The 15,130-nt window shown below is 43.6% G+C and overlaps 1 protein-coding gene across 1 annotated transcript; it reads right to left on the bottom strand.

Annotated features, from left to right (window-relative positions):
* Positions 1-22: 22 nt before the first annotated feature.
* Positions 23-13,769, bottom strand: tgfb3 (transforming growth factor, beta 3). The gene is made up of 7 exons (XM_035415468.1): positions 12,875-13,769; positions 5,625-5,788; positions 4,144-4,273; positions 3,866-3,973; positions 2,989-3,160; positions 2,163-2,316; positions 23-1,761 (listed from the first exon to the last, which is right to left on the bottom strand). Exons 1-7 carry the CDS (start codon positions 13,221-13,223, stop codon positions 1,603-1,605), a joined length of 1,236 nt encoding a protein of 411 aa, XP_035271359.1. The 5' UTR covers positions 13,224-13,769; the 3' UTR covers positions 23-1,602.
* Positions 13,770-15,130: the final 1,361 nt, after the last annotated feature.

Raw genomic sequence — 15,130 nt, 5'->3', positions numbered from 1 at the left:
GTGATTGCTTTTCTTCTTCTGCCAGAATGCCTTTAAAAGTGTAAATATGGCAGACCCCTGAAAGTTGGGAGCTCAGTCTTGTGCTGAATCACACCCAAGCCGGTATAAATGGTGCCCGCTGCGTCTCTACTTGGCACTCAAGAATAATAATTATGGGTAATGGCTTAGCCACAGACCAGAGTCACCGTTGATCCTGTAAGCCGTTCATGAATGGCTCCATACTTTTAAAATTTATACAAATGTTTGATTAACAATGTATTTAAAAAAAAAAAAAAACTGAATTCAGGAGGATGTACAAGATACAACATATCTGCTCGACAGGTTTTCTCTAGTATTTCGTATTTGCATATCGAAACTCTAATGGTTTTTTTTTTAAAAAGGATATTTAGTCATCACTAATGTTATTACACTGAGTAGTGGGAGCAGTGACCTAGGGGCAGGAAGACATGCAACATCAAGACAGCAACTGGAAACAATTCTACCATATTCATCCATTTACAGTACACCTTACAGCAAGAGTGAGAGTCTGTATTACATTTCAAAAAGGAAAATTTCAAAATGTCATCTGGCTTTGCCTGAAATGCATAAAGAAAACAAAATTTGTCCAAGACCTTTTTTTAATATAAAAAGTGTTTCAGGAGTAATAGAAATAACAATATTAACAGTTTGTGATTTTGTGAAATGTTCACTTAGTGACATACATTATTAATCTTTTTTTGCAACAGAAAATGTCGGCTTCATTTATGAACGAAAACGTCCCTAAAATTCTGTTGTGTAACAGAGGTAAACGCAACGATGAAAATATTATTTCAAAAGTAAAGTTCTTTTCCAGCATGTTGTATTTTTCCTAAGACTATTTGAATCCATAAGCATGTCTCCTAGATGAACAGTGTCGGGTACTGTGATGCGCCCAGCGCTAGTTTCCAGCATGGAGAATCCCCTCCGTACGCTTTTTGGTACGTCAAGGCTTTAAGTGGGCATTCCCAAAAAAAGGATTTGCTGCTGTAGCTTTGGCCATACAGTGCTTTAATATACCCTTTCGTATTCGTTTCACTTTAAATCCAGCAGGCATTTTCAGATTCTTCTTTATTTCGACTGCAGCTTTGAGCCAGCAGCTCTCCTACTGCTTGTGGTAAGAAAGCTTTTGTCTGTCTTTTTTTAAAAAATTTAACAGAGGTTTATCTGAAATGCCCAGGATTATCAAGCAAAAGAGCCAGTTCACAAAATGCTGAAAAAATCAAGGAAAAAACACTTGGAACTTGAGAAGAAAAAAACAAAAACAAAAACAAAACCAAAAAAAGTTGAAAAAAGAGAAAAAATTGTGTAGAGGTCTGGTTCTGGAGCATGTCCTCACACTAAGATGTTTTTTTTTAAGTGGTGTTTTTTCAAGCCGAGCTGTCTGGGCACACGGTCAGTGTGTGGGTAGAGCGGGCGGCCATGTCGCTTTCATGCGGGCCCCTGGTGTGAGAGCGGGCCGACTGGCTGAGAGGTGGACAGAGGTATTCTTCTTGGTAAGTGGGGGGGGCAACTGGGGGTGGGCGCCCCATCAGCAACCCCCCCCCCCCCTGCCAGATGACTCTCTGCCAGACCGCCGCCTCGCTCTCAGCTGCACTTGCAGGATTTGACGATCATGTTTGACAGCTGCTCCACCTTGGGGTTCCGTCCCACGTAGTACAGGATAGTTAGGGGTTCCAGGTCCTGGGGGACACAGCAGGGGGAGGCCGAGGCCTCTGGGTTCAGGGTGTTGTACAGGCTCAGCAGCTGTGAGGAAGACAGACAAGCATCAGTCAAGGCGACAGCCCTCCCTCTTGCTGCATGCACAAGCCTCAGTTGGGCTAGCTGCGCAACGTGTCAGTCTGCAGTTATTAGCTTATTTACTGTTTTTTGCTTACTGAATGAATATACTGTCCAAAAGATTATGCAATCAAAAATTCAAAAATCATAATATTTTTATCTTGATTTAGTTCCCCACTGATAAAAGCATCTCCAAATTTTTACATGCACAGTATTATCAATAGCACTTCCATCCAATGTTGTTTTCAAATTGATTTGTTCAGTTTTCAATGGAACAGCAGCATACTTGAAAGTTTGCTACTGTATGAAGTTGCCCAGGTTCATGGCCCTGGTGCACCATGGGGCAAGGCAGCCGGTTGTTCTCTCACCGAGCTGTGTGTGGTGTCAGCACTGCGTAAGTATGGGCAGGGCCCAGAGCAGAAGTTGGCGTAGTAGCCCTTGGGTTCGTGGATCCACCTCCAGCCCAGGTCCTGTCGGAAGTCGATGTAGAGAGGGCGCACACAGCAGTTCTCTTCGTAATTACTGCCAATGGAAAGAAGCAAGCATGGAACATTATCCTCAAGCTCTGGTTGTGTGTGCCTTGTTCTTTTCCATCCTAAATTCCAACTCTGGATGGGACTTTAGAAGTTATGAAATTCCACTGGTACGTAAATAGTTTTTATGGATTCTTGGTGTCCTATCAGGGGTCTACTATTGCCTGTTGAGGTGACCTGGGGGTCAATGCACCGCTTAACACCATCCAGAGAGGAAGTATTTCAGAAATTGAATTAATGGACAGATCTGGACTTGCATGGGGCTGAATAAGCCTTTGCCATGCGTGCACCATCTGATAGTGGTGAGAAGATACTTAATCTTTCAGCTGGCACTTTACTCCAGAGAGGTTGGAGAAAAAAAAGCACTTTTCTCTGGAGAGACCTAGACATTTTTGCTCGTGGAACTCGTCTATACAACCGGATTATAACTGAAGCGGATAATAATCTTCAAGACATCCTGCCAGGAGTTTTAACACATGCCGTTTCCACTACTTAAGAATGTACGTTAAGCAGCACTGGCATTTATATTTGTGAATCGTGTGAGGCATGAGGCTGAACAAGGGGTGGCGTCAAGATGGAAAATGGGGTAGTATTACAGTTCTGCATGTCACTCTGTAATTGGGGGCGGTGAGGAGGTGTCAGTCATGGAGGCTGCACGTACGTGAAGCAGTAGTTTGTGTCCAGCGCCCGCTTGCGCCGGCGGGACGATGTCTGGGCGTCCAAGCGATGGGGCGGCAGCATCATGAGTATGAGGTGGGGGAAGAGCTGCTCCTTCGGTTTCTTCAGTCGGCTGAGGTCTAAGCGATGCTGTTCATCATAGTCCCCCTCCACCCCTGCAGGAGAAAGAAGAGAGGCTGCTCAGTCAGGATCCTACTAAAACACTCACGTCTTTTCTGCAAACACACCATCGCTTAACTTCAACATCACAAGAGCGGCTGTGTCTCCAGCCTCGCCGCTGCCTGTAGCTACCCGTTTCACCAGGGTGCCGTGCTGCCCCCCCCCCCCCACCCCCCGTTCCGTCTGTTCTGCCTTCCTTCTGCTCATCAGATCTGCCGCTGATGGCAAAAGCAGCGGGTGTCCCGTGGGGGATGATGCGGGTGGATATGGACGCCCCTCTTTAATTTGGGGCCAAGCATCTGTGCGCCTGCAGCAGCACATTCCGCCTGTCGTGGCTGGTTGGGGCAGTGTTCCCCATTCTGAGGCCCGGGGGCCAAGAGCCTCTGTGCTAAGTGAGATACCAGCCAGAGAGCTTTCCCATGAACACAGATCATTCTCGGAGAAGGAAATCACTAAATATGCACGCTTTTCAAACCCTCTGTGGATATATTTACAGGTTTGCATGAAACCTCACTGTAAATATTAACTATTAAGGCATGTACTGGATGAACTTTTACAAGCTTTTTGAGATCCTAACAATAAAAACAAAGAAAAGGAGATATGAATCCACTAAGAATACAAAGGAACAAAGTGGCTTCAAAGTTGGCTTCTCTCTGAAACTTGAGACCCCTCATAATGCTGTGTTTTATGATTTGTCTCACCTTTGAACTTGACCTCAAGCACTTCGTTGACGTTCTCTATGATATCTCCATTGGAGTTGAAGGTGTGGCAGGGACAGTGCACGCTGATCTCCAGGCCCAGATTAGTCTCTGAGGAGAGAAGAGCCCTCAACATCAAGGATAAACCTTTCTGCCATCCCTCAAGGAAGAAGAAAGAGCTTATAGAGTCTATAAGCTTTTTCAAACTTCTCTCTGGATGGCATCAAATGTATTGCTGGAAACAGGAGACAGGAATTATTGTATGGCCTTGCCTCACTCACCTCGGTACATTAGCCACTCTCTGACTGTTTCTGTCACGTCAAAAGAGACCCATTCGGGTGTTCCCTTAGTCAGGACATTCTTGCCTCCAATGTAGCGCTGCTTGGCGATATGCTCCTCCTTCCTCACAATCTGCCAATCAGACGCAAGTCAGTGACCCTGTTAAACAGTCTGCCTCTGCAGCTGCCTGAGCCAGGATGCCCCAGGCCAAGCATGTTCACTTCATGGAAAAAATGACACCTCCTGTTGATATTCCTCATCTTGCAGGCTAATGCCTGTGTGTTTCCCTGCTGCCAGTGAGAACCGTCAAGCTACAAATACCTCTCAGCTGCTGAATTCAGTCTTAATTTTTATATGCTGCTACGAGCTCTGTGTTTCTGATAAAACTTCACCTGAAATCTCCCAATTGTTGTTAATAATTCAAAATGTCTAATTACTAAATCGTGTTTGGAATAATTCCCTTGTTCACATCAACAAGCAGTGGTACGCAAGGTCAGGGAAATTGAGACTCAGCTTTTAACAGTCAACTAACTATAGTTGACTGAGTTGACTAATACCAAACTCACAAAATGGCCTGAACAATAAAGCCCTCTACCCATGAGCGCTCAGACTGTGGGGGGAGGGGGGAGGGGGGGGGCTAATCTAACCCATGGGGGCTGGATAACCAGGTTCCTGAACAGTGTCAATGTCTAATCTAACTTCCTGTGGGACAAAGAGTGGCCAAAAGGCAACCTTGCCAATTGGGTCCCAACGCGTATGTGGGGGCGAGCGGCTCGGTTTACTACCCCCACCGCTGACCCTGTCTCTATCTCTTTGCTGCACTCCTGGAAACAGTCTTGGGTTCCTGACAGGCCGAGCCCGGGTCTGGCCGAGCCCGCCAGAGTGACGGTATGCAGTCCGGAGACGCTCGTCTCCTCTGCAGGAAATGATGGAACTCGATCATGGCTCCCGTCTTCTCAAGGGGGATTTACCATGAAACCAAGCATAAATTCCCGCCCAACACCACCATCTCCACACACAGACAGGTGTAGACACTTACAACCTTGAAGCTGCCCATAGATTGGGTTACAATGTCTGTCACACTTCAGTGTAGTGGCTGGGGAGGGATGAAAAGGGGCGGTGAAGCAAATTTATCCTTTGGTTCCTTTGGTTTTGCATAAGTATAAGCATCTTTGCACTCTTTTTTTGCTTTACTGAAGATTGAGAAAAGAACACTGAAACAGACAGTTTTGATGGGCCTGACTGTGAAACTGTACATTATGAGCACATTAATATGGAATCCATTTGTCAGACCTGGTATGATGGTCATTAATAGAGAAGAAAGGATGAACTAGAAGACCAATATGAAAATAATTATTGTTTCCTTCTGCATGTGTTCTTGTGTCCAAACATACAGATAGCTGGCAATGCTATAATCACCCATATTTGGTGCCTTTTCTCATTCTTGCCAAGACAGCAACAGGAAAATGGTACTTGTACACACCTGATAGAGTTCAATTCGCTGCTCGTTCCTCTTGGCGCTGGAGTTGGGCACACGCAGTGCCCGAAACTCAGCACGGAAAAGGTTAGTGGAGTTCTTCTCCATGGCTGAGACGTTGAACCGGAACACCTTGGAAGTGATGCCCTTGGGACAGTAGGGCAAATCATCTGAAAGGCAAGAGGCAGACAAGATATGAACGAGGCCACCAACACACCAACCTTTAAAACTATCTTGTCAATTCATGCCACGTACACACCAGCACTAAAATGAAAGTAAGTGCAGTGTTGGAGACTCACTCTGCCCATGACACCCGTTCAGGTTTCCTCTCCTTTGGAAAAGAATGCTTACTTAAGAGTTTAGGGAGGTGAGCCCATAGACCATCTGTAAGCAATATAAGTCTGATTCAACAAGTTTAAGTCATGAAATTAAACCCAAATGTCCCAACATAGAGGTAGCATAAGTCATGCCTGGGAAGCCAGCATGCTGCTCATCTCCTCTCCACACTACAACAGGTGTTTGGGGAAGACAGGGTAAAAGTCAGGTGTCACTTGGGGCCAGCCACCCTAACTCGGAAGGAGTAACAGCATGCAAGCACCTTGAACCAAATCACCTGAAGCAAACAATTTTCTCCAGAAGACTGGTGATCAGCACCTTGCAGAGTGAATCTCATGAACCTCATGCAGCAAAAATGGAATGAATCCTTAGCAGACACACAGTAGCAGTGGAAAAGGTGAGTGAAAAGAACAGTGGGTGTTGCCTGCTTGATGTTTTCTTTGGCTGAGATTAAATGTAGTTCACCTCATTGAAAGTGCTTAGAACTCCGTACCTCATAAGAATGTGACTCACTGAGCAGTGTGCAAACTGAACTGCAAATTGATAAGGGCAAAACACTAGATTTGTTGGTCACAGTAGACATTATACTACAATCAAGCTGGCTGGACTGGGCAGCACAGCTAGGTGGATTGTCTAAGATACCTTCCTGTTTCTGCAGCCCTGCTTGAGGAAGTTTTTATTTTTTCAATCATAAAGCTATTGAATGGTTTATTATTCTAACAGGCAGCATGCAGGCAAGCTGTGTAGAGTGAAACAAACGCACGGCAAGCATTTTACGAGCTTGGTGGAAACTCATTTATAGCCTAGCCGTCGGTTATTTATTTGCTGAGCCGTGCTATTTTAATTGGCCATTTAACGTTTCCGATTTGCTTGTGGCTAGCCTTCGACATTGTATCTTAGGTAATATTAATCCGGTCTGGTATGACGTTCAAAAATAGTGAAGATTAACAAAGGAAGTACAGAAAAAAGTTTTTGTTTGTGTGTGCATGGGGTTTTGCTTGAGACCCATACGGCTAATATTTCCATTTTACTGTACCTTAGCGGTTATCTAACTTCCAATGATTCCAGCCTATTTTTGATGAGCCTGCCTTTTGGGATGTGTCATAAGCCAAATAACAATGTTCTACTCGTCCCTGAGGTGTAAGATGGCAAGAGCCCCCCGCCCCAAATCACAGCCCAGAGGAGATTTGAAATTCTAATCAAGCCTTTGGTTTCCTTTTCGATTACCTCATTTTTTCTGTTGCCATGGCTTTAGGTGGATTTTGCATTATGGCTTACTTTTGCCAAGGAAGGTAATTTGTTCCATGGCTGTGAGTGCTGGGTATTTCAGGGATAATTGGACTGCAATCCATGAACTAATTTACTGTCCCCTCCCCCTTATTATCAAATTTGAGGATCTGTGCCAGCATCGGGATACCGACATCCGAAAGACCTCACCCTGAAAAATTACAAAGAGCCTCAGGCTTCCAACTACCTTTCTTGGTCTGCAGTCCTTTTCCAACATGTAACGAGCTGAGACAGTGTCATCGAGGCCATTTCCTTAGGCCACTAACTGTTTTCACATGTAGCTATTGAAATGATCAACATTTGTTCTTTTATGCAGATTGCATCAAAGGTCTTGAGTTGGCTATGGTCTTCTGAGTGCTGCTAAGTGAATATACCTTTTTTGTGTCTTACAGAATACAATATAAATTTTAAAATCATACACACACACTCATTTTAAGTTACATTTCTTGAGCTCTGGTTTTAGCTTATGTCCTTCAGAAACCTCTACAGCTATGTCTTTAGAAAGTTAGTAATGCCTTTCAGAACCTTTACACGACTAAATATTATTCGGCTTAAAATAGGCCATACCTCTCTTTCCCTGCATACTTCCCCCATTCTCTGCATCACCTGATGGTAGCTATAAAAGGGGTTTCCGGCAAATGGGAAGGAGGCTGTCAGCTGCTGTTGGAAGGTCTACCATGTGAGACCCCTGCACTTAAACTCACCGGGTGACTGGGCAGGGGGGAGTCCCTTCAGGAGTCCAATGGAATTTCACAGGAAGCCCTCCCACCTGTGTTTTCCCTGGAGTCTCCTCTGCTGAGCCAAATGTTCTGGGCTCTGGAGCTGGAGAAGCTCCGGCCTCCAGACAGACTGCCTCCTGACACTAGTCCAGCCTCTATCCCTGCTCCCCCACCCGCCCACACCCTAGACACTGCCAGGTGCCCCCGCCCCAGCTCCCCGCGTCTGGTATGTCCCGCCAAGCTGGGGGCTTCTCACGGGTGAATGATGTCACACTGCAGCTCCCAAAACAATCCGCACAATCGGGCTATTCCAATGGCCCCGCAGGTTCACTGTGATGTCAGTCTCTCCTAAATGGTTGAAGTAAACAAAGGAAATGGGAAATGTGGAGAGCAGGTGCTGGCCAGCTGGTGATAGGACTAGGGCTGGTCCACTGCTGAACGACTACAGCAAAAATTTGAGAGCAAGGTGCCCGAATACACTATGTATCGTTTAAATGTGTTGGCCAAACCCACACATCAAAAACTGTAGCATTTTGAGGCATGTACAGTAATGAGCATACCAAATAGATATTCCTTTCCAAGCTGCTTAATCATTTTACAATCTTCCTGTGCACTGCCATTGTACCTTTGAGGAAGGTACTTAAACATTGTTTCAGTAAATATCCAGGTGTGGATAAATGGATTGTATGTAATGAAAGTAACTGTAACAAAAGCCCCATTGAGACGTATATTAAATTAAGCTGAAGTGAAATCTCCTTGATGCTATTTTAAATGCGCTGAATAACTGTGGTGATGTCACCATCATGATGTTAAAAGTGGAAGTATCCTCACTGCTTCTCTTCATTCTGGTACCAGAAGCAGCATCTGTGTGCAAGTTGATTTTGTTGGCTTAATAAATTGGTATTGTTTTATAGTTAGGGGCGACAGTGTGTGGTTGTATTTAGTCAGCCACAGTGAGCAGTTACAGCACGGAGTACAAATCTAATGAGACTACCCTGCTCTTTGCTTCCATGAACCGTCCCTCGCCGTCTCCATCTACCCCAAATAAATCACTTCCCTGGGAGCCGAGCGACCGACTGTGCTGGATGAGATAATGTGATGAAGTTATCTGTTGAAGTAAGACCACTTTTTTCCATTTGATCAAAAGTGAAGGAGGAAAAAAGTAGGAGGGAGAATTTCTGGACTGGGCCAGAGAATTCTGTCTCTGTTTGGTTTTGGGATGACATCACCATTCTAATATTTCATATATCAGAAATCCTGCTGTCCTCGGGTCCAATCCACCCTCCTTCCTTTGCTGAATCAATGATTGCTGTACGCCAAATGCACTCAACCGTTGTATAAAAGGAGGCTTTTAAAATAACCAGTGATCCCCTTCCGTTTCCTCTCCGAGTCTGCTTCTTTTACACCTGTCAGACTAATTAGATGGTTCAGAGAATTCCAGTGATGGCGAGGTTTAGATGGCTTTTATGAAATGGCTCTGCCAAAGGTCAAGGTTCCATTTGCTATTTTTGAGTCTTTTTAAAAGGTACCTTTCTGCCCACACATAGATGCCAAGCAGTGTTACTCGCTCACTTTCCTCCCTCCCCTCCGCAAACTGTCAAGAAGCACGGTGCAACCATGGGCGACTTAGCTGACCTCTTGCAGCTGGCATTGGTTCTAATGTGATGGCGGTGCCCTCAGTCTGAACCCCAAGGCCAGCCTGTGTTCCACATGCCTGCTTTTTGGCATGGTCCTGTGGGCAAACACAGGAGCCAGAGGCCTGACACGTCCCATCAGAGGGATTCAGGAAAGCAAGGCCAGCTGAAAGCCACACTGTGCCTGAAACACAGCTGTGGATGGGCAGAAATCTGAAAGGCAGTTGCATTCATAAACAAAGCAGCTCTGTTGAGAGATGTTTGTAAACTGACCATCTTAACACATTAGCTCTGCTTCAATTCCTGGGTGTACTATAGATGTTCTACCTCACAGCAAAGATGGCTATCCTGAAATTCTCCAAACAGGTGAGACATGAACTTAATATACTTTGGAGTGTTCACAAAGTAAAGGGAAACCATATCTGTAGTATCTATAGTGAAGGTGACTAAATACTTTCACTTGAAGACTTGTGATCTGACCTACAGTATGGAGTTTGTTTGGCTGTGGTGGAAATATGTACTAGTGCCATATTTTCATATTTCCATCTTTAAAGGGAAGTGCAGAGGTAATTGCCATTTCTACAAACCTCAAGTCTTTTACTTATTTCTTGCAAAAGACGTTATGGAAGGACAACCATTCTCTCGCAAACTTTTATTATGACCTTTTTTATGCTTCAATCAGCTCCTCAAATCAGCTTCTGGCACTCCGGGAAAGAACCTGAGAATTTCAGTGCACTGAAAATACCTTTGAGACTTCAGCTAGGCTTTATTAGTGCACGTGGTAAAAAGGAAAAACCCTGGAGCCCCTTCCAAAACCAAGAGTCACAGGAAATGCTTCTTCCTCTATTCAGCTAACGCAACTTAAGAACAGCAGCACAGAGGGAAAAAAAGAGATCCTTCAGCATGAATACGAAAACATTTTGCAGTACTCCCCACATCTAGAAATCATTTGTATAAAGAACTCAGTTCTTGTCCGTCTTGATATAATGTAAATATTCACCAGGGTATCAGCATGATGATAGACAAAACGCAGTTGAATGTTGAGACATGCTATGTTACATATTAAATTACATGTTAATAAAAGACATATAAGTGGGAGTAAATGTGAATGTGCACAGTGAAGAAACCCTATTCTGCCCCCTCAGTTTAAGTTCATTCAAGTTTAAAAAAGGGTAAACCTACAGTAAGAGGCTGTTATTGAAACTGTAATGGAGTTTAACGCCATTGGAAAACAGTAGTTGGCTCTTTGAATACAGCGTAGTAGGTAGAGGTGCAGATAGATATTATAAGGTGCTTTTACATTTGTTTTTCTGGGACTGAACCAGGGTTGTTGCAAATGTGTATTTTGATTCTCGTAAGCACTTGGGGTGACCCCAAACAGATCTGTGAGAGAGGACTCACATGGACTCCTCGGAAGCCCCTGCTAGTATGAAATGCTTGCTCACTTCAAAGGAGTAACATGATGCAAGTCTGTTGTTGCTACAGTCCTGGCGCTATCATACTCACATCTGCTCCCAGCACCATCATACTGGGCTTCATCTGACCTCAAAATTAGTAAGCAAGACTGACAAGACCACAAAAAAGCCCTTTTTCACTCTGGTGGATTGTTTCTTTGCAGAGCCACGCCACCAAAGCTGTTATGTGTAATGTTTGATCCTCTGGTGTTGATAACTGAACATTGTAGCTCTCCTGGTGAGTTTTAGACTTGTTAAATTCAACATAGCAGCACAGTAATGTCAGAGCACAGCCAGAACTAAAATACAAGCCTTTCTTCTCTTGATGGTGTATATCTGAGGTTCAGAAGCAGTTGTAAAGCAGTAAGTGAAATTTAAATGGTGGCAATAAAACATAAGAGGAATAAACCCGTGGCTCTAAAACGCATACATAGATTTTCTTCAAGAAATGCCTTCTGGAGCCAGTCAGTTTGGAGAGGAAAAAGTGACTGACAGTGTACACTAATCAAGGAGAGTGGAGAGTCCAATAAAATGGTTCCGATGGAATGCCTCTGCTTGTCCACTCATTTCGAAGGCTGTGGACCGGCAGCTCCTGGGTTGCAGTGTGATGTAATGCTGCTCTCTCACTCCAAAAGCTCTGTTTGCTTTGCTCTGTTTTCCTCGCTCTTTCCACTGGGGCAAGACACGGCCGTTTCTCGACTCGAGCTCCGTCTGGATCCCGAATCCTGGCCAACTCTTCCGTCACGTGGATAGAGGAAATGCTCCTCTGTGCCAAGCATGGAGGAGGTCCTTCCATTAGTTTAATTTGTTAACATTTCCTCCCCCCCCTTTTTTTTTACAGCATCTCTCTCCAGCAGATCTAGCATTGCTTAATCTAGGCCTGATTGTGCTAGTTGCATTCAGAGAAAGGGGGAATTAATTCATGGAAAATGACAGGATGAAGAGGTGTTTTCCACCATATGCTGTGGTTTGAGATGGATTTCAAACTGGTCGGGTTTGTGTCTTCAGGTGTGTTGAAAAAGGCCTGAGTTTCACCATGATTATCATTTGCCATAGTCAGGTTTCACTGTGCTACACTGCTGCAAGGGCTGGAGGATAACCAGAATGGGATGACTGACAGGGCATTGGCAACAGGCTTCTTACGTAACACCAAGAAATCAACAGGCCCCTGATTTATTCAACAGACCAAGTAGATCTAATCCACACTACCACAGAATAAAGTCATAAAGGAAAGCAACGTGATAGTAGGCTAAAGTTTTTTTTAGAGCTGGGTCTTACTGTACTACAGTGCAAACAACCACATTACTCCCATTTGTCTTTTAATTACCTCTCATACATGCACAATCGGAACTTTGTGCAAAATAGGGACAAAGGCGATCTGAAATGAGTAAATTATGGTAGTAGTGCTTTGTGTCTGTACAGGTCACAAGGAAGTCAGCTCTTCAGACCATTGCGAATGCAATCTGGGATTTTCAGGTTAAAGGGTTCAGACGGATCATAAAACGGTGTCACACCATAGCCAATCCATGTCTCTTTACAGGCATTCTCATTCATTAGTTTTCGACCAGACACAAAATTATATCAACTCTGTACGCTGCTCACCGTTGTAGCGTTCGCATAATAACATTTCACGTCACACCAGCGGCGTAAAATGGTTTTTCAAGTGGACACAGCATTCCACCCGTTAGGCAATGTGACAGTGCCAACCAATAGTAGCCAAATGCGTCTAATAATCCGGCTAGTAATCAGACAGACAACACAGTGGAATAAATGTTTGACATAAACCTGAGTGAAATGTGACAAATTAACATACAAACAATACTTACTGTTCTCCGGAGATCCCTGAATCATGTTGAATTTATATATCTCTTTGGCGTAATATTCGGTCTCCGTGTTATCCTGGCCACAACTTTGCTGTCGGTCCCTCCCCAACTCCTCTAACAGTTCCTTCGTACTGTTATACAGGGCCAGCACTTGGGAGGTAACCTGGTTCGGATCCACTGACTGAGGCGGCGGGCTTGTCAATCGAAGCTTGCTCAGAATTTGTCCCCGGATCGCCTCAACTCTTTTTTTCTTTATATTGTCAATATCCACTGTAGTGCAAGTGGATAGTGACAAACTCATTGTCACGAAATTTAAAAGAAGAAAAAACAAAAGTGATTTACCCAAATACATGTTTCTTTCCTTTGTTGAATGATCGTTTTAAAGTTGATCAATGAAAGTAACTTATTCCCATCTAGCCGAATTGACTCTGTGAAGGGGAAGATCTTACAATATTGTAATATTCAACTTTACGATTTAATAAACTAAATCACTGGTGAATCGATATTTTTTTCTCCTTTTCCTTCGCATTCAGGAACTCGATGAATATTTTCCCCATGTAATTCCCATTTTGTCAGTGATGATTTACAATGGGTGAACGTTCTTTGAAATCCAGGATAGTACGCCAAGAATATTCCAAATTCATAGTTAGTTCAGAAGTAGTCTTTCTGGAGGTAACGCTTCAACAATCGCCCCCTTTTGCCCTACCTTCCCTCATAACTTAAACAACACACATCTCAGATATCTTCTTTCCTCAAGCGCACTGAACAGCTTTCAGTTTGTCCACATACAGCCTTGCATCCCGTTCGTCTGTGGAGTTTTTTTCTTTTTCATGAACCACGGTTGCCCACTCTCCCTTTCGGTCCTCTCACCCACACTGCATCTCCAACGAGTCTTGGACTCTGTGAGCGCTATTTGCCTTCGCTGATAATTTATAGTCTGTGCTTCGTGACGTTTTACGGAGGAGGGACCACAGGTTATCGCATCCCCAAATGCGGCAAAACGTTCCCGATATCTTTACCCGTAGCCTATGTTTGTTTGAACTGCAAAGGGGCTTTTTTCCCCCACACCAACAAAAGCAAAACCTGCATGCCTAATTACATTTATTTTCAGTGATTATTATTATTATTATTATTATTATTATTATTTTACTTTGGAGAATGTTGCTTGTATGACACTAACCAGGTGTGTAAGGAATGGTTACAATGTCCGCCTTAAAATATTAAATATAAAATGACACAATTTAGGCTAGTTTCATGTTATAAGGCCAAATGCTTCAACTGCAGTAAACGCCACAATTGAATAAACTTACAGACCACTTCGAACCATTTACGCAAAGTAACACCGTGAACTCAATCACCCTTCAAAGCTGTTGCTTTATATTTATTTCCCCGGCATCTTCGGGTATGACAATTAATTAATACATCTCTAACAGGATTCGTTACTGTCAAGAAATGAGAGCGCTCCCCCTGGTGGAACTAACAGGAACTTTCTTTTTTAATACAATGACTCCAACGACCAATAGCCCAGGTAGGTTTTTGTACAACTCAAAAGCCTACATTTAACCATTATTTCACTGTTAGATTGACTTCACTGTATATACCATTGAATATACCACTGAATTATTAGCTCTCAAGATTTTTTTTATTGTACTATATTACAGTAAGCTACAAAAATGAATGGCTTTGTTTGATTAGCCTATCACTCACTCATGTGTGCGGCCTTCTGTTGCATGCTTCTTCCTCTTCTTTATCTTTACTATCCCATGGTGGGAGCACAAGTGAAGTGCTCAAAGTTCACAAAACAATGCGACGGTTTTCAATGGTGTATCTATAAAACATTCACAAGTATAAATGGTTCATGGATGAATTCAAATCCTGCATTGGACATACAGCTCTGTGTAAAGTAACTTGACTAGGCTCACATTTAACTTCATACATTGGAAGAACACTGAAAAATCTCTAATGCCATTGCTTCAAAAACTACACAGATTTATTATTTCTCCCAAAGCTGCCACATCTTCCTACAGTTCAGTAGGATGTGAACTAGTTCTCTTCCTAACTACAGTAAGCGACTAAGCTGCACAGCCATTGCATCAGAGAATGACATACTTTTGGTTTTGGATTAGATAATCCAAGGAGTCTGGCAGTGACTCCTTCAAATAAATTATACTGCACGTGGTTATCAGGATACACACAACTTTCAAAGCAGTATGAACCTTCTGGAGTACAGTGCATCTGTGATGGCTCCATTTTCGGCAT

Source organism: Anguilla anguilla, chromosome 1, assembly GCF_013347855.1.
Source record: "Anguilla anguilla isolate fAngAng1 chromosome 1, fAngAng1.pri, whole genome shotgun sequence".
In the NCBI taxonomy this organism is placed as follows: Eukaryota; Metazoa; Chordata; class Actinopteri; order Anguilliformes; family Anguillidae; genus Anguilla; species Anguilla anguilla.
This window is presented reverse-complemented; position numbering and strand designations above follow the sequence as displayed.